We start from the raw sequence: 23960 nt of genomic DNA, 5'->3' as shown, positions 1-23960 counted from the left end.
TCTTCACCATCTGGGGTAGTCCAGAGTTAGGGAGCTGAGAGAAGGGGTGGGGGGCGCTGTGGGGTCTTGACCTCCAACCCAACCACACTTACCCCCAGTGGTGAGGATGTGGGCAGAGTCTGCTACTCTCTGAGGGTTTGGTCTAACCCTCTTGTTTTTACATCCTTCTTGCCTGCGAACCCTGTGCAGATTCAGGGACTCCGTGTACAGAGTGCAGGGAGGTCAAGAGAGGCAGCTGTGAACTCTGAGGAAAGTTTCTCAGAGGAGGGGATATTGAGCTGGGCCTTTAGGGATGAATAGGAGTTTGCTAAGGGGAAGAGGGATGGGCCTGGCAGAAGGAATCAAGGAATGGGTGGAGTTGAGGAGCTGTGAAAGAGTTAGAGCAGCTGGGGACATAAAATGTTGAACATGTATTGATTGCTCGTTGTTTGCCAGACACAATGCTAGGGTCTCTACATCATCTGCTTGAGTCCCCCTGGGTATTGCTGGGAGGCTGCTTTGATTGGGCCCATGTGCAAATGGAACATGCCTTCTCAGACTGTCACATGCTGGAGTGGCCCAGCAGCCTGGGGAGTCCAGAGCTTGGTCCTGCTTGCTGTTTGTCTCTGCTCTGGCAGGGGGTGGCTCACGGCCTGGGGGGTCCCCCGACGGTGATGCCACAGCCTGGGCCAGACTTGCTGCTTGCTGCACACTGGCTGCCCACCTGGCAGCCCCCAAGAGATTCCTAAATTTCAGGGCCTTACAAATGAGTAGGGGCACTGGCAACGGCAAAGGCCCGAGGGAGTGGCAGAGTTTCGCTGGCTGGCACCTCCTCCAGGATGCCGCTGTGGCTAAGGGAGCCGAGGCCTGCTGCGGGCCAGCGCAGCCCGCTCGTCTTCCTCACCTCCACCTCCTTCTGTCCCTGTCTTGTTTGTCTGTCGGCTTGGCTTTTGGTCTCTGATTCTCTCTGTTGGCTTTTCTGTCTCATCTCTTTCTGCCTGTCCCTTTCCACTCCACCCTTGGCCCTTGTGGAGCCGTGAGGCTAAAAGGCGACATGTGAGAACATGCTCCTGTGTGCCTGTGGGCATGGGGCCTCTAGCTTAGGTGGTGACTCGCCAGGTGACCTCGGGCAAGCTTCTGCCGATCTCAAAAGCCCTTCTGGGATGAGTGTTGGTGACACCTACATTTATATTCATCTGATGTCCTGTGTCAGGCCTTGCTGGGGCCATGCACACTAATTAATTCATCCACCACCCACCCAAAGCATTTTGAATGCCCACTGTGGCCCAGACCCCAGGTGAAGGCCGAGCAGGAGGGCAGGGTCTCTGCCTCAGAATCACAGTGCAGCTGGGGAGACAAGCAGGTGGACACATCAGCATAAGATGTCAGCTCCTAGGTGTGGGGAAGGACAGTGCCAGTCCCGGCCCCTGATGAGCATCCTATCTGACTAGGCAGGGGATGGGATCTTGGAAGTGTGGCTGATGGCAGAATGAGCCAGGGCACTGACTGCACCCCGGGTGTGGTGATGTCAGCAGGGCTGTCTACACAGGCTGGGGAAGTGGTGCAGGATTGGATGGGCTCGGTTGGAGCTCTGAGCAAGGTGGGGCCAGGGACGTTGCAGGAAGCCGGGGGCCAGTCATGGGGGCATTGGGGAGAAAGCGTGTTCAGGGCAGAGGGGAAGGAATGCAAGTGGGGAGAGGGGGACGGTCAGGGAGACTTGGAGAGCAGTGACCCACTGGCTGGGGCTGGAGGAGGGGTGGGACCCACCAGGGGAGGATGGCCCAGCACGTATGTGTGTGCATGTACACACACGTCTGTGTATTCTTACACACACAGTCGGATGCACACTCACACTTTCTCACACATAATCATACACACTTAAATTTGCACACCCACCCACTCCACAACCACTCACATATACATGGATGTGTTCATTCTCCCTCAAGTGAGTGTGCACACAGACGCACTCATACACCCCAACTCCCGTTCCCATGAACCCTTTCTCACCCTCATGTCTATGCATCTCTCATAGAAGGGGCTCTTGGTCTTTAGGCTTCCCTTGAAAGCACCTCTTCCATCAAAAGAAGGAAAAAAGCAAGAGAATGCCTGCTTGAGCCTGGAGATCGGGTGAGAGCCGGGTCCAGAACCCTCTCAGGGAACTCCTGGCACCTCCCTGGAGCAGCTCAGTCTCTGCTGGGTTTCTCAGCACAGATGGAACCCCAGACTCAACTCCAAGGCTGGAGAAGGTGTGATTAGGGCCTCACCAAGGTTTGGGAGGCTCTGGAGGAGGGGTGGACCCCAGAGTTTATCTTCCACTGGCCTGCTGTGAAGCCGAAAATCCTACCTCCCAGGCATTACCTTCCCCCAAGGCCAGTTTATTTTCTGGGAGGGGAGATGGGCGAATCCATTTCCATAGGAACCTGGCAGGGAGTACTCTTTACCTGGAGGAGCTGAATTTTCTCCGAGCTTTTAATCACAGAATGTCAAATTTTATTGAATGCTTTTTCTCAGCATCTAGTGAGAAGACCCCATCAAATTTTTCTTTTGGTGAATTGCATTGATTTTTTTAGTATTGAACTACCCTTGCATTCCTGAGGTAATGCTGTTTGGGCACAATATATTGTTATCCCCATAATAGGTTGTTGGATTCAATTTTCTAGTATTTTATTTAGGACTTGGCAGATTCATAAGATTCATAAGTGAAACTGGCCTAGCCTTCTCTCTGCTTATAGTATCCCCGTTTGCTTTTGGTATCAGGATTTTCCTCACCTTACAAAATGAGAGGAGGCTGCCCCTTTTCTTTTTCTAGACCCTGGAACAATTTTTTTTTTCTTTTAATAGGATGGAAAATCATTGTCAGCTCTGACTGTACCATGTCTTGGGCTCGCCTCTGCAGATAATTCTTTGTTTCATCCCACAGCACCTTGTGAGGAGAGCATGATGCTTCTCATTTAACAGATGGGGAAAATGAGGCTCAGAGAGCCAGTCTCTGGTCTGTGGTCAAATAGTGGGTGTCAGCTTAGCTGGGCTTTGAATGTAGGCCAGTGTGACTCTAGGGCCATGCTTCCAAGCTATTCAACATGGCCAAGAATTATCTGAGATGCTGGCCTATAGGAGAGCCTTCAACCTTATTCTAGGATTTTCCAGGGGGTCTAGGAAGAGCCCTGATTGAGCATCAAGAGAACTTTCCTAGCTCTACCTGCCCATCTGCTACCCACCTGCCTGTGTACCCACCTGCCATGCATGCATCCATTTGTCTCCTGATCCATTGCCTGCCTAGTCATTGAGCTGTCCGTCAGCCATTCATTCCTATACGGATATACCCACCCGTTAACCCACCTTCCCATTCATCCATCCTCCACCTCTTCACCCATCTATTCACCCGTCTGCCCGTCCATCAGACATTTATCCACATGCTGGTTACTCATTTATCCACTGACCCACTTTCCCATCCATCTATCCTCTCTCTGCCATCTGTTGACCCACCCATTTATCTATGATTTGTTTACCATCTGTCTATTCCCCCATCCATATCTTCATCAATTATCCATCTGTATACAAGTTCACTTACTCATTCACTAATCTACCTTCTCATCCATCCATCTTCCACCTGCTACTTGCTCATCAACCACCAAATCCATCCATCCATCCATCCATCCACTTGTCTGTCCACCTACCCTTGGAGCTTAGCCTTAAAGTAGGAGCTGGGATTTGGGTCTTCAGAGATTCAGAAGGAAGGACACTCTGGTTTGGGAGAGCAATATGAGCAAAGATGAGGGGTTGGGAGTCTTCCAGTTTATCAGGAATGGGGTGAATGGAAGGCAGCAGAGGGAAATGGAAGATAAGTGGGGGCTAGGTGGTGATGGACTTTGAATGTCACTCTTAGGAGTTTTCACTATGTCCCTGGGCTAGAGGTCTTCAACCAGGGTAGGTGAGTGAGCTCCAGAGAGTCTGTGAGACCCCTAAAATGATACACAACAGTTTTTGGTGTATGCCCATATCTCTGTTAAGACTCTCAATTGCAAGTGATAGAAAACCTGGTCCACGTTAGCTTAACACACTGTGGGTTCATGTCATTGCAAAATTCAGTTTTTTAATTCGGTGTGGCTGGATCCAAGGGCTCAGCAGCTATCGCTGTGTTTCTGTTTTTTCCACCTCGTGGGCTTTTCTTGTTTTTGAGTTGGCTCCAGCCTCAGACAGTCTCCACCTGAGAACAAGATGGCTTCAGGGATCCTTGACATGAAATCATTTTGTGTCTAATACAGTGGAAAAGAGAGAGGCCATTTGCCCCAAATCTTACCTGAATTGGGTTTCTTGAGCTCACGTTAGCCTGGTGTCCAAGTCTGAATTTGGCATTGTTATGACAGGAATAGGAAACACTGATGGTGGGGGCCAGTGGGTGGTGTGGACCCCAGAATGAAGCCCCAGGCTGCTCTTGGAAGGCGAGTAAATATGTAATGGGATGGTCAGAAATCATCCCATGTCCACTGCCAGGCTTTGCTCGAATTTTCCCTTTTCTGGTAGAGGGGGGTGTAATGCCCATAGCTTTTCCTGGATTCTCAATGATAGGGAACCATTCAGGATTTTGAGCAGGGGTGAGAGATCAGCCAAAAAGCCTCCTGCGGGTGGGACCAGGGCAGACTGGATGGAAGATGCCTGGCTCTCTCACAGAGAGAGGGAGAGGTCAAGGGTGTGACGCCGCCCATCCGCGCCTCCGCCCATGTGTCTGGGGCCGGGTGGAGGGCGCTGGACGCCAGGTGGGAAGAGCAGTGAGCTCAGCATGGCTGTGGGCAGGCCCATTTCTCATTGCTCCTCCCTGGGAGCATTTCCTCTTTCCAGAGTTGGGGCTTGTAGGGAAGGAAAATAGCAGCTCCCTCCTGGTGCCAAAAGCAACATTTTCTTTTCTCAAAGGTTGATTATAAGTCATGCATGTTCATCTTCGTAATTTTTCACCTGCTTATGCTGGAAATGAGATTAGTGATTATATACACAGGGTCGGCTCTCACCCCCAGGCTTTAAGGAGCTTTTTATTCATTTCATTTTTTATTTTTTTCTTTTTAGGGAGGAGAGGGCAGGGAGGGGAAAATACCCTGGCTGTTCTACTTGAAGGATGATTTTTCACAATGTTTTCATGAGCTCACCCCTTTGGTGGTCCCCAGGGGCCAGTGAGCCTGTGAGTCTCCCAGCCCCTCTCTGTGTCCCACCTGGGGCCCCCGATGTTTGTCAGCACTTTGTACCCAGGGTTGGCTCAGAGACCCGGTGTCCCCCTGCACTCTAGACCCAGCCCCTCCCCTCTCCTCGGGGGTCTCAGGCCACCAACCTGTGCCTTCAGCCCTGCCCCGTTTTCCCAGTGCAGGAACAAAGACCCCACCTCCCCAACACGCCCCTGGCCCTTTTTATTCATTTACCCTTTACCGTTCTCCTCATGGCCAGCCTTGTCTTCTTGCCAACCATGTCAGCGATTATAAAGACTTTCGCCTACAAGGAAATGAAGGGAAATAAGACTTTAAAGACGGAAGCCAAATGTGATCACTTTCTTTCGGTAATTTGTGACTATTTTTCACATCCCTCCCCTCCTTCCCATTTCTTCTGCCAACACCCTTTCTTGCTCTTGTTTTCTTTTCCTGGACTGCTATAATTGGCTCTTTTTTCTTTTCTTTTAAAAAATCTCTTTTATTGTGAAAAAGCACACATAAAAGAAAGTACATAAAAGCGTACCCTTGAGTTACCACTACTTGGGGGATTCAGGAGGACAGTGTCCATACCCAGGAGCTCCTGTGGTCCTTCCCTGTGCCCTTCCCCCCACCAGGTACCCATCACCAGACTTCTATGGTGGCCATTCTAGTTTGGTTTTTTAGTTCTGTCTCCCACTTTTGTGTTCCCTATATGATGTTGTTTAGGTTATACCTCGTTTCAGACTTTATGGACTGGAATCTTCCTTGGACTCCTTTTGAAAAGGATGTCTGTAGTTCCTTCTTTTTTCTTTTCTTTTTCTTTTTGGAAAGGGGGTGGGGGAGAGAGCGTGAATGGGGGGGCAGAGGGAGAGGAAGAGAGAGAATCTCAAGCAGGTGACCTGGGGCCCGATCCCATGACCCTGAGATCGTGACCCGAGCCGAAATCAAGAATTGGATGCTCAACCAACTGAGCCACCCAGGCCCCCCTATAGTTCCTTTTTGAATTTCCAGTGTGCTGGACCTAGTGGTGGCCCCCACCACCCTGTTGAAACAGTGTCTGTTAAATGTACTGGATGCTTTGCTGAGTTCTCTGGGGCACTGCACATGGGGGGCTGATGGACCTCCTCTTTGGAGCTGCTTTCTTTCCTGGATTTTCACATCTCTACTTCTATCTTTTCTCCTCTTGCTGCTCACCTCACCATATCCTGCTCTCTTCTGTTTCCTGCATACCAGCCACAGTGTGTCACGCTGGTTCCTGCCTCAGGGCCTTTGCCTGTGCTCTTATCGCTGCCTGGATGCCACTCCCCAGATCTTTGTGTGGCCACTACATTTTTGCCAGGCAAGTCTCAGCTGAAATGTCACCTCTTACATGTGGTTGCTCTGACCATTAACCTTTTTTTTTTTTTTTTTTTTTAAGATTTATTGATTTATTTTAGAGAGAGAGAAAGCACTAGCGGGTAGGGGGCAGAGGGAGAGGGAGAGAGAATCTCAAACAGACTTGCACTGAGCACGGAGCCCGATGCGGGCCTTGATCCCAGGACCCTGAGATTATGTCCTGAGCTGAAACTAAGAGTCAGAGGCTTAACTGACAGCACCACCAAGGTGCCCCTGTTCTGACCGCTCTTGCCAGAGAAGTGCACAGTCCCCATTCTTCACAATGCCTGTATTATCTTCTTACTCATTTGTTCCCTGTTTCTTCCTTCCGCCAGTATTGGCCCCGTTGCCCCTTTGTTGGTTTGGTTCACTGCCTCATCCCAGTATCTATAACAGAAGGTGGCAGGTCGCAGGTGTGTGATGAATATTGACAAGCGAAAGGACTCTGGCTGTATTCCCTTAGCTAGACAGACCTGGGTTCAAATCCCCATTTTTTACTGGTGATATGACCTTGGGCAGATCATTTACTCTGTCTGGGCCTGAGTTTCCCTATCTGCAGAGCATGGTTAATAAAATAAACCTTGGGGTGTCTGGGTGGCTCAGTTGGTTAAGTGTCTGCCTTCAGCTTGGGTCATGATCTCAGGGTCCTGGGATCAAGCTCCACATTAGGCTCCCTGCTCGGTGGGGAGTCTGCTTCTCCCTCTCCCTCTGCTGCTCACCCCTGCTTTTGTCCTCTCTCTCTCTCTCACGTAAATAAATAAAATCTTAAAAAAAAAAAAATAAACCGTCTTGGAAAGCCTGGGTCCAGTGTTTGTCGTGTTGGCACTGAGGAAGTGATAGTTGAGTATGAACCTAACCAACAGCTAAAATCCCTGCTAACATTTTCTGCCAAGAACAAGTTTATTTTTCACAATGAACTAGATGACTTCCTCTGATCAGACAAGGAGCACTGGGTCATCCTCTAATTTCCCTCTGGCTTTGGCTGCCAGGAAGCTTACTGCCAAGGGGAGGTGTCAGGGGCAGCCCTTGTTTCCTGTGGGGCCTGCAATGCGGTTCCTTCTTTCCTCTCCTCTGTGTGCTCGTCTGTTATTCACTTCTGGCTCCATAGTGCATGTGTTTTTACTTTTTATTGTAGTAAAATACACATAATAGAAAACTGGCCATCTTGGCCACTTTTAAGTGTGCAGTTTGGTGGCGTTAAGCACATTCATACTGTGGTGCAGCCATCCCCACCGTCCAGCTCCATGATTTTTTCATCTCCCCAGACTGACACTCTGTCCCCATGACACAGCTCTCCACCTCCCCTAACCCCAGCCCCTGGCACCCACCACCCTACTTTCTGTCTCTATGGACTTGATGACTCTAGGGACCTCAGATAAGTGGGATCTATAGGATTTGTCCTGTGGTGCCTGCTTCATGTCACATTGTCTGCAGTGTTCGCCCATGCCGTAGTCTGTGTCAGAACTTCCTTCCTTTTTAAGGCAGAATAATATTCCAGTGTAGGTATAGACCGTATTTTGTTTATCTACTCACCTGTTGATGGACACCTGGGTTGCTTCTGCCTTTTGGCTCTTGTGAATAATGCTGCAATGAGCATGGGTGTGCAAACACTATTTTTAGTACATACTTTCTTACCTTTCTGTGCCTGGGGTGATCTCAGACTAAATTATAAATTAAGGGTAGGTTTGGGGACACTTCCTAGGACTATACTGTTTTATCTGCTTCTGCCCTGTGGGTGTGTGTGTGGGTGTGTGTGTGCATGCGTGTGAGAGGTACTGTGGTCACTGCTCGTGCCCCATCTGGTCCCCCTCATCCCCCAGATGCTCCAGGTGTTCCTGCTAATGGCTCCCACCTGCGTCCTTCTGCAGAGGCTTGCCCTTGGCCAACAGGCATTGCCTCCCACTACATGCCTGGGAAGTAATCCTTCCCTCCTCACCCCACTGTGGCCCTTGGCCAGTGACTGACTGAGGTCTCTGAGTGGGACAAGTCCTGGGGTGCCAGTCATACTCCTCAGGGCTCCCCAGGGATCAGACTAGTGCTGGACTCCAGCCAATACCCCATCTTTGCTCAGTTTTGTCCCCCAGTAAGTCATGTGTACGAGAACCTATGTCAGGCTCTGCCTCTGGGGGTCACCATCTAAGACAGTGTGTAACTCCTGTATTCCCTACTGCGTTTTGCATCTTGTATGACTGTGGGATGCGGTTGGAATCTGATAGGATTGATACACTGTGGCCTGCTAGGCCACCTGGGTGGTAGCAGGTACCTTGCAAGAGGGCAAAATTCCCACTGTCTGCCACTTAGAGAAGAGATGGGTCCTAACCCAGGAGACCAGGACATTCAGGAGGAGACCCTGGGCAGGAGGGGGCAGGAACTCCCACCTCCTCGGGGCCTCCCAACTTTGGCCGTGGGTAAGAAGCCCAAGGTTTAAGGGGGACCAAGGGGACAGTGACCCAGGGAACCCACTGATGCCAATGGGGAGTGAGCGTGGACTTGCCGTGGACCAGAAGAGCCGTGTTCTCAGGCCCTGCCCTCTGTTTTTCCTGGAGAAGTTGGGGGGTCTAGCTTCAGTGCAGAGTGTTCGGATTTTAAATGTTATACCACTAAATTAATGATAAATTAATGACATTGAAATGTTAGAATATCAGCAACTAATTTCAAGAGCACACGTGGGCCCCCAGATGTGTCCTGTGAGCAGTTGGCTGGTTTGGGACCACCCTCTGATTGGACTTGGGGGCAGGGGGCAGCTGTTTGGGGCGGGCTTCTGGGAGGAGCAGGACCAGGTGGCCCCGATGACTCACATGTTTGTAACTGGTGTGTCTACGAGGGCCTTGTATGTTTATTTCTCTTCTGTCATCCCCCACTGCTTGAAAGTCCCACTGTTTTGATATAGCTGTTTCTTGTTTAAAAGAGAGATCCCCTGCACATATTTAGAAGGTGTTGAAGCCATACCAGCACCAACCTGAGCTTTTCTTCTTGTCTGGGGTTGCCTGGTAAAAATGTGGGATGCCCAGTTAAATTGGAATTCCAGATACACAATGAATAAGTATGTCTCCAGTATTGTGCAGGACATACTTATGCTAAGCATTTGCACATTGCTTATCTGAAGTTCCCCCACAACTGCTTGTCTTGTATTTTTATTTGCTAGCTTTGGCAAGCCTGTTCTTGTCAGGATCAGAAGGATCAGAAGACTGGGGAAAGGAAGCATTTCCTTATCTGTGTGATTTGACGCTACATGAAGCCAGACCCCACTTTTGATAACAGCACCGGTGATGAATCAGTGTCTCCCAGGGCCACGTGGGGTGGTACAGCATGGCCTTGCCAGCCCAGAGAGTTCTCATCTGGCCCTGCTATGGATGGGGCTGTGGGAAGCGGTACCAACTTCCTGCAGAGATACACGTTTCATTTTGGGGCGGCAGTCTTGAGGGCAGCAGAGAGAGGAGCTTGCAGCCAGAGTGAGGGAGGGTCATTGAGATTCGAGCAGCACCCCAAGGCACCTCTGACTCTGCTCAGAGATCTCCCTCCCTGACGCTGCCCACTCCCCACACCCTGGGGTGGGGGGGCGGGAAGGAGAGTAGGCATGTCTCCACACGGTGCGCTCAGCCACCTGTCTCGGGGGATGCTCCCTGGGAAGAGACCCTTCCTGAGTGTGCACCCACCCCACCCATGAGAACCTGACCCTAGGCTACCACAGAATCCCCGCTGCCCCCACCCACAGCAGGTGTCCCATCAATAAAGACCAAAGCTATTAGCAGCCTGGACCATGATCTCAACCGGCCCGCTGGTCCTGCCTGGAGCCGCCTCCGGGATCTCCAGTTCTGGGAGTAAAAGACTTACCCCACAGAGGTGGACGCTTTCCCAGCTGTGTCAGTGGCTCCCTGGCCTTCAGTCCCACCTCCATACCCATGGTGGCTGTTCATTGTAGAGAGTGGCAGACTGAAACCCAGAAGACCAGAAAGGACACCAGACACCCATCTGTGTTTCACTGCTTAGATCCCAGTGGTTCTGGTTATCTATTGCTGCATGACCAACTACCTGGACCCCTGGCAGCTGAGATCAACAACACTCCTGTAATTTGCTCAGGAATTTAGGCAGGCCTTGGCTCCTTCTTTCAGCATCAGTTGGGGACGTCAGTGGTGTTCACCTGGCCTCCGGGCGGGTGGGGGCCTCCAGAATGCCCAGGGCCGTGGCTCATGTGGTCTCATCAGTAGGGTGGTCACACATCTTCCCTGGTGCCTCGGTGCCCTCAGACAACCAGGTGGAAGCCACCAGGCCTCATACAGGCAGCTCAGCATCCCCACTGCTACTCCCCTATGGGAGCAGTTGGAGTTCTGAGTCTCGCAGGTTCCCATCACGGGTCCCCAGGCCCGTCCCTCAACCAATCCCAGTGAAGGGGGGATGAACTTTGTGGATTGGCTGGGTGTGGTCATGTGGCCATGCCACTGTGGAGCTCGGTACAGGAAGGACCCCTGACCTGAACCCTCCCTCAGGCTGGTGGGGTTCCTGCTTATAGAGGGGCCCAGTTAGGACATGGGATTCTTTTTGTTTTTTCAGCTAAACCTCAGGCACTAAGAGTTGAGTTAATTATACTCCTCAACTAATAACACACTATTATCTTGGTCTCTGCAGGGTCCTGCTTTTATTTTATTGGTCGGTTTATTCCTATTATCTTTGCTCCCCATGCCATTCCGTTTTCCCACTGTGGCAGACTTCCAGCTCTGCTCAGTGCATATCTGTTTGCCTGTGTTTTGCAAATGGTGTATTTTACTTTGGGCACGTGTATTTTTACTCCCCATGAGCAGTGTTGGGCTAGCTTGTTCTGTTTCTTACCTGTTCCACTTCGTGTTCTATTTTTAAGGTCCATCCTTGGTGCTCTGTGCACACCAAATCATCTACCTAGCATTCGGTGGGGTCCTCACAAGGATGTGTCTGGCAGGGTCCCAGCAGGAAACGGGGTGGGGGGCTCCCAGGGTTTACCAGAGGAGTGGTTAATGAAGAGTCATAGAACCTAGGTGTGGGAAGGGTCGGGGGAACTCTAGGGGTTTGGACTGTGCTTGGAGTCATGGTGGTGGGTGGGGGAGTCCTTAGCACCCTGGGCCTGCAGGGGCTGGGGAGAGGCAGCTCTCCGAACCTAGCAGGGTCACCCAACTGGAGCTGTGGCCTTCGGTGGAGGGGGCAGCCACCACCAACCCCTGCCCTGGAGGGAAGAGGGGTGGCAGATGGGGAATAAGATACTCTATCCTCTGATCTCCTATCAGTGGCTGCCATTGAGGGGTGCAGGAAAGGTCAGCCTCCCAGGTGCAGAGCAGGGTGGAGGAGGGCAGGGAGTGGATCTAGGGACAAGGAACAGCATTGTGGCCTGCGCCTGCTGGGTCCCCACCTACCACCAGACGAATACCTGGTTACCACTGTGGGCATGTGGACCTCTGCAGATTTCTCTGGATAGCTCACTGGACAGGAGGACGCGGCCTGTGTGCACTGCACATGCTTGCGGACCTAACTGCATAGACGCTCCTCTCCAGGGGTGTCTGCTCCTGTGGTCACGTGGACCAGCTGGTCTTGTCATAATCACAGTTTTGTTATTATGAATGTGCATATGTTAGCCAGCTTTGCCAGCGGGCTGGGTATAGAGCAGAAGCTGTGTGGGTTTGACTCTGCCTTCCCCTGGTCCCTGATAATTTCCCACCTTGGGAGGGTGTGACCCAGCCTGCTGGCACTGGGCAGCCTGGCTGGAGGCTCTTTGTTTGTGACCACAGTCTGGCTGCTGGGGCTACCCCCTGCATGGAGGTCAGCCTCCCTTTCTCAGCCCCTCCGCTTGTGGCTCCTCTTTTTAGATTGGAAGGGGGGGCATGTCTGCAGAAGCCAGACATGAAGGGGGCCACTTGCTGTGGGGGCCGTGGGAAAACAGCAGCTGGAGTATCCAGGAGGAACACGTTTCAATCTGAGAATAGCAGTGTAGAGATTGTGCTCTCCTACTTGTCACCTGTGTGTTTCCAGCCCCGCTTGCTTATCTCCACGGACAGGGAACTTACCCCTTTCCCCTAGCAGCCTGGTCTAATGCTTGGCCTGGAGAAAACTATTCCCCTGTGGAGCTGAAGTCTACCCCCTCCACCCTTCATACACACCTGTGGGTCCTGACCTACCCAGAACAGCTGTGGAGATATACCAGGGCTTTCTGAGGCTGCTCTTCTCCAGGTGAGCCACCCTAAGGGGCTCAGGACCCTCTCCATTGGGCTACCGCCTCTGAACACGTTTCCGTTGGTCCCACCCCTCTCACAGGTGGGCATACAACCGTCAGACAGCACCAGGAGGCTCTGAGCAGCATGTCATGAGCCCCAGACTTCCATTCTTCCAGCTGGAGACCATAGTGGGAATGAGCATGAGGTTCCCAGTTTAGGAGTGAGCCTGGGGGGACCCTGAATTCAAGCACAGCCAACCATGTATAAGTCACATAGGCTTTGTGGGGAGCAGGAGCCCATACCCCATATGACATCTCAGGGTGGCTAGGGCTCAGTGGTTTTCAAGAGGAGTCAAATTTTCTTTCTCTCTTTTTTTTTTCCTTTTTTAGAAACCTGAATTTTCATGTGAACATTTCCAATTTGTAAATGCTGGCTAACTAATTTAAAGCTAAAACCCACTGTGTGGGATAAACAAAACACACGAGTTGGCTGACTTCTAAGAACCCCAGAACCCGTGGGCCCCCTGTTGTGACCTAAGGTGTGGTGGAGCCTCTTCATTGTGTACAAATGCAGGCTCAGAGAGGGCAAGGGCCTGGCTCAGGGTTGCACAGCAAATGAGGAGTACACAAAGCCAGGGCCTGATGTTCTTTATGCTTCCCCGGGCCTGGGGTGGGGATGATGGGCGAACCCAAGACCTAGAATCACCTAGGTGTGGGTAGAATGTAACGCTTGGGGGGGCCAGGGCACCCAGAGGCCGAGAGGAACTAGGGGACCAACTCATGGGAGGATGTGAGGTGGGGTGGAGTGTGGCAAGGCTGGCTGGGAACAAAGTTCCTCTGGGAGAAGCTCTGGAAGAAGCCTGCCAGCCTGTGGCGGGAATATTTGCCTCTTGGGGATGCATTGTTCGTGTGGGCAAGGTGGAGGTGGGAGGAGGTTTTGGGTCTTGGTTTGCAATGTTTTCTTAAATGACGTTATTGAGAGTGGACTCAGGGGCTGCTTTCAGGCCTTCGTGCCCCACAATCTCCAGGTAGAGGGTCATTGACCTGATCAGGGGGGACCACAGGCCCCAGTTCTCCCTACAGCCGATTCCTAGTTGCACTTTATAGAGCCCCCTCCCCCACCCACTCGCCTCCTGAGATGGCTTCTTGGTTGGGGGGCAGGGGTGGATGTCCGTTTGTGTCTTTACCAAATTCATTTGGACTTTCCTTGGGCTTCTCAAATTTGGCATGGCCCAAACTGGGCTGCACATCCCTCTCTGCAGGCCCTCCTTTGGCAGCCTTCCTTGTCTCAGGAAGGCAGAGCTCCATCCTTCCAGGTCCTTGGGCCAAAACCTCGGCTCACCCAGACTATGGTGGCCCTCTGCTGTTCCTCATCTCCCTCCTGCTGCCTCAGGCCCTTTGCACTTGCTGTTTGGTTGGCTGACATACAGATATGCCTTTACCTCCAGATATTCACATGACTGTCTCCTTTGATTTCCTCAGGTCTCATGAAATGGCACTTCCTTAGAGAAGCCTTGCTTGACCACCCTGGCTAAAATGAGCTTTCCCACAGGCCCAGTCACTTCCTGCCCACTTCCTTGCTTTCTGTCATTTATTTCTCCATTGTACTTACTACTGCCAGGCATTCAGTAATCTACTGCTTTGCTGTGGGTTTATTACCTGCCTCCCCACATCAGAGACTGAGCTGGCAGCATGGCCATGGATCTGTCTTATTTGCTGAGAACCCTCCAGTTCTAAGGTGCCCGGCACATAGGACCTGTTCAGTCAGTTCTGGTTGACTGGCTGGCAGAGGCCAAGCTCCTTATCCTGCTGTGCTGGGTGCTGAGTTGCTGTCACTGCCCCCCTTGACTCAGATCCTTGCACTCCACTCCAGTCCTGCCTGCTCACCGTGCCCTGGGGATAGTTTGGGGTGGGGGGCCGGGGTGGGTGGGTACAGCAGCATAAGGCTGCTTCCTCTAGAAACAGTGGTGGCAATGCTCTCTGCTCCCTGTCTCCTCTTGTCAGAAACTTTTAGAGAAGTTATTGTTATATTGTTTGAATGTTGAAATGTTTGAAATTATTATATTTATAGGTTTGAAATAACAAGCACTTAAAATACTAGAGATGCCACTTTATTGTCTTTTCCCCCCCTTTTTTGGAAAGCCAGACAATTTTAGCAAAGTGACTGCAAACAATAGCTCAGCCTCGCTGCGGTGGGTGGAGAAGGAGCCCATGTCTGGGAGTGAGGGCAGGGTCAGGGCGGTTCCCACTGGGACCACGGACCTTTCCTTGCTGGAGCAGGGAAGCCTCCATGGGGCTTGGGGCCACGGCGTGTTGGGGTCAGCTGCTCTCAGGTCACATGGGCTTTGCAGAGGAAGGGCTGAGTAGGGTTGGGGAGAGCAGGGAGGGCATATCCCAGGGCAGATGGGAGGTGAGGCTGGGGCTGGGGTGGGGCCAAGGAAACAGATGGAAGGAGCAGAGAGTGGAGAGCTGTTCCTGGGGGAGAGTGGGCAGGACCTGGGGGGGTGGGGTGTTAAGGACAGCAGGTATCTAGAATAATTCTGGGAATGGTGGTAACATTTACAGAGACAGCTGAGGACATTGGCAGGAACCTCTCCTGTGGCTAAACTTGTAGTCTGAGGGAGTCTTCTGGCGGGGGTGTGTTCCTGAGCCCTGTGGTCTGAGGGCTACGGTGGGGGGTTTGGCTGGGTGTGCCGCAGCCCGGGAGGAGGCTTGTTCATGCCCAGCATCTACCTGACTGTATCGTCTGGCTGGCGGCCGGGCCTCTTGGTGGATGGCTGGGGATCGAGTTGGACTTCGGTGGGGAGAGAAATCATTTGGGTGGTCGTGTGTGTGTGACCACCTGTGATGTCCCGGCACATGGATGAGGCTGTGGGTGAGACTGTGTGTGTGTAACTGTGTGCCTGTCACCAAGGGTGTGAGACACCAGACATGTGCCCGAATGAGTGTGAGTAAGAGTGCAGGGGTGTGGGAGGGGGAAGGGCCGTGGGCAGGAGGCTCCCACTCAGAGGGCATATATCAGAAGGCAGGTGAGGGTGGGGGGGTTCAGTGGCCCCACACTGGGGCCATGTTGGCGGCTCTGCACGCCGACACCTGTGGCACGTGAGCGACGGCCGAGGCCCCCATCTGTGCATCTGAGCAGACGTGCCTAGGAGCACGTGTGTGTGCTGTACTCCAGGGGTGCACACGTGGGAGGGAAGCCAGCTGGGGCGCTGTCCAGCCATGTGCGTGTGTGCGCTGGCATGTGTCCACGTGGGTGGGCCCCCGCGGGGCGCTGACAGGTGTTCCTTCCCGTTCCCCCAGGGCCTCGCAGCAGAGGACACGGTTCATCTCAAGGCAGCACCTGGGCCGGCCGTGGGACCATGGCGCGGCTCCAGGAGCCTACGGGAGCCTTGCTGGCCCTGGCCCTGGCCCTGGCCCTGGGCCCGCACGCCGGCACGGCCGCCCCGAGGCAGGACTGCACGGGCGTCGAGTGCGCGCCGCTGGAGAACTGCATTGAGGAGGCGCTGGAGCCGGGCGCCTGCTGCGCCACGTGCGTGCAGCAGGGCTGTGCGTGCGAGGGCTACCAGTACTACGACTGCCTGCAAGGTGGCTTTGTGCGTGGCCGCGTGCCCGCTGGCCAGTCCTACTTCGTGGACTTCGGCAGCACCGAGTGCTCCTGCCCGCCGGGCGGCGGCAAGATCAGCTGCCAGTTCATGCTGTGCCCGGAGCTGCCCCCCAACTGCATTGAGGCCGTGGTGGCGGCCGACAGCTGCCCGCAGTGCGGCCAGGTGGGCTGTGTCCACACCGGGCGCAAGTACGCTGCCGGCCACACTGTCCACCTGCCGCCCTGCCGGGCCTGCCACTGTCCTGATGCTGGGGGCGAGCTCATCTGCTACCAGCTCCCTGGTTGCCGTGGAGACTCCAAAGCCGTGCCTGCGGCTGCTGCCGGAAACTTCTCGGATGCAGAGGAGGGTGACCCCGAGCGTCACTATGAAGACCCCTACAGCTATGACCAGGAGGTGGCTGAGGCGGAAGCTGCAGCGGCCCTAGCGGGCGAGCTCCAGGCAGGCGCTGGGGGCCCAGCTGCTCTGGGAGGCGGCAGTCAGCTGTCCTCCGCCATCCAGGCCACCCCCTGGCTGGCTGCCCTCCCTAGGCCCACGGCAGCTGCTGCCCTGGGTCCCCCGGCCCCTGTGCAAGCCAAAGCCAGGAGAGTGACAGAAGAGAGCCAGGGTGAAGGGCAGGAGGAGACAGAGGAATTGGCCACCAGGGAGCAGCCAGCAGCAGGTGGCCCCAGGGGGCTGGATGGATCACCCACTCCAGGCCCAACTGGGCCTGGTCTCCCTGCCCAAGAGGACAAGGCAGAGGCGAGGGCAGGGCCTGAAGAGAACTTAATTCCAGAAGCTCAGGCCACCCTCCACAGTGCTGGGCAGGAGGGAGCCGGGCACGTTCTGGGGTCAAGCTCGACCAGTGTCCCTCCATCACAGGCCACACCGAGCTCTCCTGGGGGCACGATGAAGCCCGGCACCCACACCATCCTGACCCTATCTCCCCAAGAGGCAGCCTGGGTCCCACCTACCCAGGAAGTGCCCAAGCAGCCGCCGGTTCTGCCCCGTTCTCGGCCAGAGGAGGAGACAGACCCCAACTCTGTTCATTCTGTCCCCAGAGGTGACCCTGAAGGTAAGACCCTATTCTAGTTCCTCCAAGGGCACTCAGCCCAGGGAAGGGCAGCCTCAGGGCCCCGTCAGGGCCCCCAGCTCTCTGCCCAGTTGCCTGGGGCTGGAGAAGCTGGGTCTGTAGGGCCAGGCTAAGGACAGGCAGCCCAGCCCATAACACTACAGGGCAGGCGGCTCTGAGATGGCACTTTCTCTCCGGCTGCCCTCCTAGGGACGGAGTGGGTTGGTAGGGCTGAAGTCCCTCTTGCAGTAGGTGCTGGGCTACCTGGTGGGGCTGTGGTTGAGGGCCTCTTAGGCATACCTTCTCAGGGCTGGAGTTCCCTGAGGAGGGTTCCAGCTCAGGTGCAGGTGGGCCCAGGTGGGGGATCCACAGGTGCCCTGGCAGGAAGTGGGGAGTTTTGCAGACCTGGTCCAGCGGCTTGCTTTCATCCCCCTTTGACAGTAGCCTCTGGGCGTGGCTGTGTTCTTGGTTTCTGAGGTGACAGCAGAAGAGATGTGGTCTCTCATGGGGGCTCTTTGCGATAGCCCAGGACCAGGGCTGCCACCCCTGCCAGCAACACACATCATTCTCATCCCTGCTCTGTGCAGCACCTGCCGGGCTCCTGCCTACTCAGAGTAGAAGCCAAAGCTCTCTCCAGGGCCACAGGCTCTGCCCCAGTCAGCTCCGTGACCTCCTGGACCACTTCTCCATCACCCTTGTCTTAGTCTGTTCTGGCTGCTGTTACAAAAATGCCATAGACCGGGGGGCTTACACCCCAAGCATTTATTTCTCACAGGTCTGGAGGCTGGGAAGGCCAAGATCAAGGTGCCAGCAGACCTGGTGTCCGGTGAGAGCCTGTGTCCTGGTTTGCAGATGGCCATCTGCTCATTGCGTCCTTGCATGACACAATGAGATGAGGGTACATCTCATCTGAGATACACAGAGAAGGAGCAAGTTTTCTTACATCTCTTCTTAGAAGGGCACTAATCCCATCATGAGGGATCCACCCTCATGGCCTAATTACATCCCCAAAGGTTTGTCTCCACATACCATCCCTATTAGGGTTTTTTTTTTTTTTTTAAGATTTTATTTATTTGAGAGAGAGATAGCGAGCGAGCACAAGTGGGGCAGTGGGAGGGGCAGAGGGAGAGGAAGAAGCAGACTCCCCACTGAGCAGGGAGCCCGATGTGGGGCTTGATCCCAGGACCCTGGGATCATGACCTGAGCTGAAGATAGATGCTTAACTGACCCCTCCCCCCATTAGGGTTTTAACATATGAAGTTGGGAGTGGGACATAAACACTCAGTCCCTATTGACCTTCTCCCTCAGGGCCTTTGCACTTGCCACCCCCTCTTAACATGCTCTCCCAGGTGTCCATGTGGCTCTGTTTTCCAGGCCACCTCCCCAGAGAGGCCTTCTCTGACTACCCAGTTAAAAGAGCACTCCACCTTCCTCTTACCCTGCTTTAATTTTTCCTAGCAATACCTGACATTATAGCATGTAGTTAACTTGTTTAATGTTGTCACCCCAGTAGAATGTTAGTGCCATGAGTGGAGGGACCACATCTGTCATCTCTTCTGCTATGCCTAAGGACCTCCAGTAGGGCCTGGCAACACAGTTGGTGCTCGGTAAATATCGGGTAAATAAATAAGTGAATCACTGGGGGCTTTCTGGCCACGCTCCCTACCATCCTTTTTCATCATAGCTTCCCAGCCATCCTAGGAACACCTTACGCTGACATATCCCCTCTCTTCCACCCATTTCCACGCCTTTGTTCCCAGCCAGCTTAGGTAGCACCTCCTCCAGGAAGCATTCCCTGAATCTTTTTTTTTTTTTTAAGATTTTATTTATTTATTTGAGAGAGAGAATGAGAGAGAGAGCACATGAGAGGGGGTAGGGTCAGAGGGAAAGCAGACTCCCTGCTGAGCAGGGAGCCCAATATGGGACTTGATCTTGGGACTCCAGGATCATGACCTGAGCCGCAGGCAGTCGCTTAACCAACTGAGCCACCCAGGTGCCCAGAATCTTTATGTCTTGTCTGATCCCCTCACCACCACCCTCCCCAGCTCCCTGCCTCACCTCTGAGGGTACCCTAGGCAGTTGTCTGGTTGTCTAGAGATCCCTCCCTATAGCTGAGAGTCTGTGTCTTGTTCAATCTCATATGTAAACCTTCTCTATAAACCTTCATTAGGCATTAACTGTGAATAGGCCCTGGTGGGCCCTGGGGAGGCAGAAATGGACCTCTATGGCCCATGTCCACAGACTGGGGGCTGTGAGGGAGGGATGTCTGGGTGGTGTGTGGGGAGGTTTCTTGGAGGAGGGGGCATGAGGGGGCTCTGGGATTTCTGCAGCATTCCCATATATCCACCCTGCTGCCCACAGCTGTGTGGCCTTGGGCAGGTCTCTTAACTGGCCTGGGCCCCGTTTTCCCAACTGTCAAGTACTATGCCTTTGTTGGGCATAGACTGTGTGCAAAGCCTGTGCATGTGTAGTGAGGGGGTGAAATTGCAGGCTCCTCCTGACCTGGTGGGAAGATCACCCCCCCCCACCCCAGATGGCTCTCCTTCTAGCCCCATTATGGTGAGTGGGGCACAGAACTCACTCACCCTTGCTGAGTGATCACCTCCTAGGTGCCAGGCCCCATTTCTGTGACCTGATCCTTCCCACAACCTGGGGAGGTGGGCTCCTTCTTTAAAACTGAGCACATCAAGGTCGGAGAGGTGTGGCTCGTGGTTCCAGGTCACATGGTGGGAGTTGGTGGGCTGGAACCAGGGCAGTGGGCTTCAGGGGGCTCCTTCTTACCCAGTCCTGAGCTTGCAGGGAGCATGCGTGGGGTGGGTTGGGGGCTGTAATGAAGTACACGTGTGCCTGGGAGAGCTTGCAGGCCTGACTGTGGAGCATGGTGCATGCAGCGTGTGTTTGGGTTGCAGCCTCCAAAGGTTCCAAAATAGCCCCAGCCCCCACCCCCCACCCCCGCCTTTCACTCCAGAGGCCTCTCTGTGGTTCTGGGCCTTTGGAATCTTGGAGACTTACTTTGTTCTCAGGAGTCCTAGTTTTTTGTTTTTTTTCCTCTGCCCTGTGTTTTCTCAAATGGATTTTGGGGTGTGGCCTTTGAGGAGGGCTGCTTGGGGGCAGGGGCCCCTGATGGGGTGTCCCCTATCCCATCCAAGGGCTGTCCTGGCAGAGGGCCCAGGACCCGCAAAGCCCAGAGATAATTAGCAGGGCATGGACCAGCAGCTGCATTTTTTGGTGTGCAAGGAAAGGAAGGTGTGGGAGGTTGGGAGTGGTGGGGGGTTGGGGGGGAGCTTGCCTTAGCCAGATAAACAAGACTGGCCTGCCACTGACCACCCCCATCCACCTTTCCTCCTCTCCTCACCCCGCCTCCATCCGCCCCCCACCAGCTCACGAGTTCTCCACGACCTGCACAACTCAGGCAAGTGGCTTACCATTTTGTGCCTCCTTTCCTCCATCCGTAAGGAGCAGGGAGGTCCCTGCTTCGTGGGGATGTCTTGAAGATGAAAGGAGCTGATTCATGTCCAGTGCTGGGCACGGAGCTTAGCACTTGCTGAGTAATTAAAAATGTTAGCCACTGGTTGTCACCTTCCTCTCTTCATTCTACCTATTTATTTTCTCAACAGATGTTTGTGGCCCACCCTCTCTGTGCTGGGGACTGTGCCTTTGAACAAGGCCAGCACAGCCTCTCCGCTCCTAAGGTCTCTTGGGGGAGGGGGTTGTTCAAGGATAAGTGCACACACACAGGTTTACTCGTGGCCATAACGGAGTACACGCAGCTCAGGAAGGGTGGGCGGTGGGAAGCCTGATAGGTGGGGGTCAGGGACCCGATGGAGCATCCTTTGGGAAGTGGGGACCTTGTGGGGGGAGGGCTGGGGCATCCCAAGTGACGGAGGGGCCTTCAGTGCAGAGGAGCTGGGGAGGTGGCTGTGCCCTGCTCGCCAGTGGGGCTGGCTGAGAGGCGGGCCATGGAGCCGGAAATGACCCCTAGCCATGTTGCCATGGCAGCCCTGGGGCCTGGAGAAGGACGTTTCCAGCCATTGCCCTAGGCCCGGCTTGGGTGGGGGTCCTGTCTGAGCCGGAGCTGTGCCAGGGATCCTGGCTGCCTCTGAGCATGTCCAGATGTGGCCTAATGGAAGCCACATGCCCGGCTCCCTGGGCTGGGGAGAAGGGGTCCGATGTCTGTTGTCACTCGGGGGGCTTTGTGAGCATGCCTTCCCCTTCTACCGCTGGGCTGGCATGATGGAGGGAGACAGGGGATTTCTGGGCCCCAAGGGAGGGCGCCCGGGGGCAGGGTGGCCCTCGGGAAGTTGGAGTTTCTCCCTCCTGGGAAAGGCTCCAGCAAGACCTCTGTGGGGCCCCAGACCACGTGGCAGGAAAGGGGCCCCTTCCTTGGACCCTAGTGTAACCAGATTCTGCAGGGCAAGTATCTTTGGATGCTTTGACATCCTGGTTAACAGAGAAGCTTTAAAACTCAAATAACTCTATGAATTGCAGACATTGTCATGCTTGCGTCTTGCGCTGGCACCGTTATAAGCACTCTGTGATAATTAACCCCTTTAATCCTCACTGCCACCCCCTTAGTTTACAGCAGAGGAATCAGGCCCCTCGTCCGAGGACACATGCGCGGGGAGCAGTGGATCCAGATTTCCCTCGTATTTCTTCGTGTCTTCATCCCTGTCATTTCTGAGTGCCCGGTGTGTGCATGGGCTGTGACAGATGCTGAACGTACAGTGTAGAACAAAGACCAGCACCATCCCTGCCCTTTGGGAGCTCACGGTTTAGTGGGGGAGATAGCCCAGTAGTCACATGGGTGTGATGTTCTGAGTCATGACCAGGGCTGAGGAAGGAGGTGGATGTGCTCTCTAAGCCTATCTCAGGGATCTGACTTCTCCTGGGGATCAGGGAGGGCTCCCTGGGGGAAGTGATGTTTGAGCATGAGGGCTTGTTGACTGGATGGTAGGTGGCAAGCGGAGAGGGGACAGTGCTCCAGGCAGAGGACACAGCACGTGCAAAGGCCCTGTAGGTGAAAGGAGCAAATTAGATTTAAAGGAAGCTGTGTGGTTGGTATGAGGCTGGGGAGGGGGTAGGGACCATGATGGTGTTGATCCTCAAGATGAAGATTTGGATCTTTGTCCCAAAAGCAGTGGGGAGCCATTGAAGGTATAAGGCAGGAGGTGGTATGCTCTTACTTGGGCAGTGCAGCACTCCCTCTGGGTGCTGGGAGGAGAACACGGGACTAGCAGTGGGCCTTCCCAATGTCTGTGGGTTTCCAGCACCCCTCCCCGGTCCCCCCACCCCCACCCAGAATCACCAGGCTGTGGCCCCCGGGACACAGGAAAGAGGGACTTGTCCAGACTCTCCCTGTTCCCCAGAGGATCCTTAGAGACCCTACCTTTTTGTTCCAGTCTTGGCCTGCGGGAGATTTAAACTTGTGTGGGGCCTAAGGGCACCAGGCTGGGACCCTGGACCCCAGAGGTCACGTCCCATGCAACAGAATCACCTCCTGCTAGAGCTCCAGGCTCCTGGAGCAGGCAGGGGATGGAGCTGGCGTGTGGAGGCTGCGGCAGGAGAGCTTACAGGAGGGTCCTGGCAGCCCTTCCACTCCTCACCCCAAACCACGGGGCCTTGAAATGGGGTCTGTGACTCTGCTTAGGGCTCTGCAGGGCTTGCTGAGAGCAATAGGTAGGCAAACTGGGGGCCTGGGCTCCCCACATCGACAGTAAGACCCCAGTCTGAGGCCCACCACTCACTCATGTGATCTGGGGCCCAGGACGTCACCCCTCTGAGCCCCCATTTCCTTGTTGATGAAATGGCCCTGTTGCAAGTGCCCAAGGCTGTAGTGAGGACAAACGTATCAGGAGCGAGGCCTGCGTGGAGTGAGATCACAGCCCAGTGTTGCCCGCACCTGGGCCTGCTGAACTGTTAAGAGGGTGCACGCTCCTCTCCTGGCTCCACCCGTTAGCTTCTTTCTGCAAAGCATCTTTGTAAGCAGTAGAATTTTGATGTGAATAGTTCGAAATTAGAAGATTTCACATAAATTTCAGCTCTCAGGCTTTCCTGGAAAATGGGCAGTTGTGGGCACACCAGGCCCATGTGCCACGAGGCTGGCCACTGGGGTTACTGACAGGAGGCTCCCTGCCCTTCAGACTGGGTGGGTGCTCTGCACTCTGCTGGGCTAGCTGTCCTCAGTTTCATCAGCGGCCTGGCCCTGGTTGGCAGCTGGGTTGGGTCCTGTACTGGGGGTACCTGTCAGAGCATAGAGTTTTGTCCTGTGGTTTATGTGGTCATTCTATTTTGTGGAAGAAAAACTGGCATCCTGAGAGGGGAGGGGGGTTTCTGGAGGTCACAGGAGAGCTGGGCAGGGGGCTGCAGGCTCCCAGGGTAGGGGTGGGGCTCATGGCTCCCCCTGGGGACCTGGAGGCACGAGTGGGTCTGAGTGGCCTTAGCTGGGGGTTCCCTGTGGTTTGCCTGCCCCAGACCATATAGCACTTGGAGGAAATGGGGCAGGGGCCAGGGCGAGCCCTGTGGTGGTGAGTATCTTTTAATTTTTAAAACTATATCTCCTTCCTTCCTTCCTTCCTTCCTTCCTTCCTTCCTTCCTTCCTTCC

At 54.2% G+C, this 23960-nt stretch overlaps 1 protein-coding gene across 2 annotated transcripts in view; it reads left to right on the top strand.

The window, feature by feature from the left end:
* FBLN2 (fibulin 2) overlaps window positions 1–23960 on the top strand; it is an 85172-nt gene that overhangs the window by 11039 nt on the left and 50173 nt on the right. For both annotated transcript variants that reach the window (XM_025885752.2, XM_025885751.2), the window contains exon 2: window positions 16006–17361. In XM_025885752.2, coding sequence (XP_025741537.1) covers window positions 16065–17361 — 1297 coding nt within the window. In that variant the 5' untranslated portion in view covers window positions 16006–16064. The remainder of the gene's footprint in view (window positions 1–16005; window positions 17362–23960) is intronic.

The sequence above is a fragment of the Callorhinus ursinus genome, unplaced genomic scaffold (genome assembly GCF_003265705.2).
Source record: "Callorhinus ursinus isolate GAN/ISIS: 27379988/994484 unplaced genomic scaffold, GSC_fseal_2.0 scaffold15, whole genome shotgun sequence".
NCBI classification, from domain to species: Eukaryota; Metazoa; Chordata; class Mammalia; order Carnivora; family Otariidae; genus Callorhinus; species Callorhinus ursinus.
Note: the sequence above shows the minus strand (reverse complement) of the source record. Positions and strands in the feature narration are given on the sequence as shown.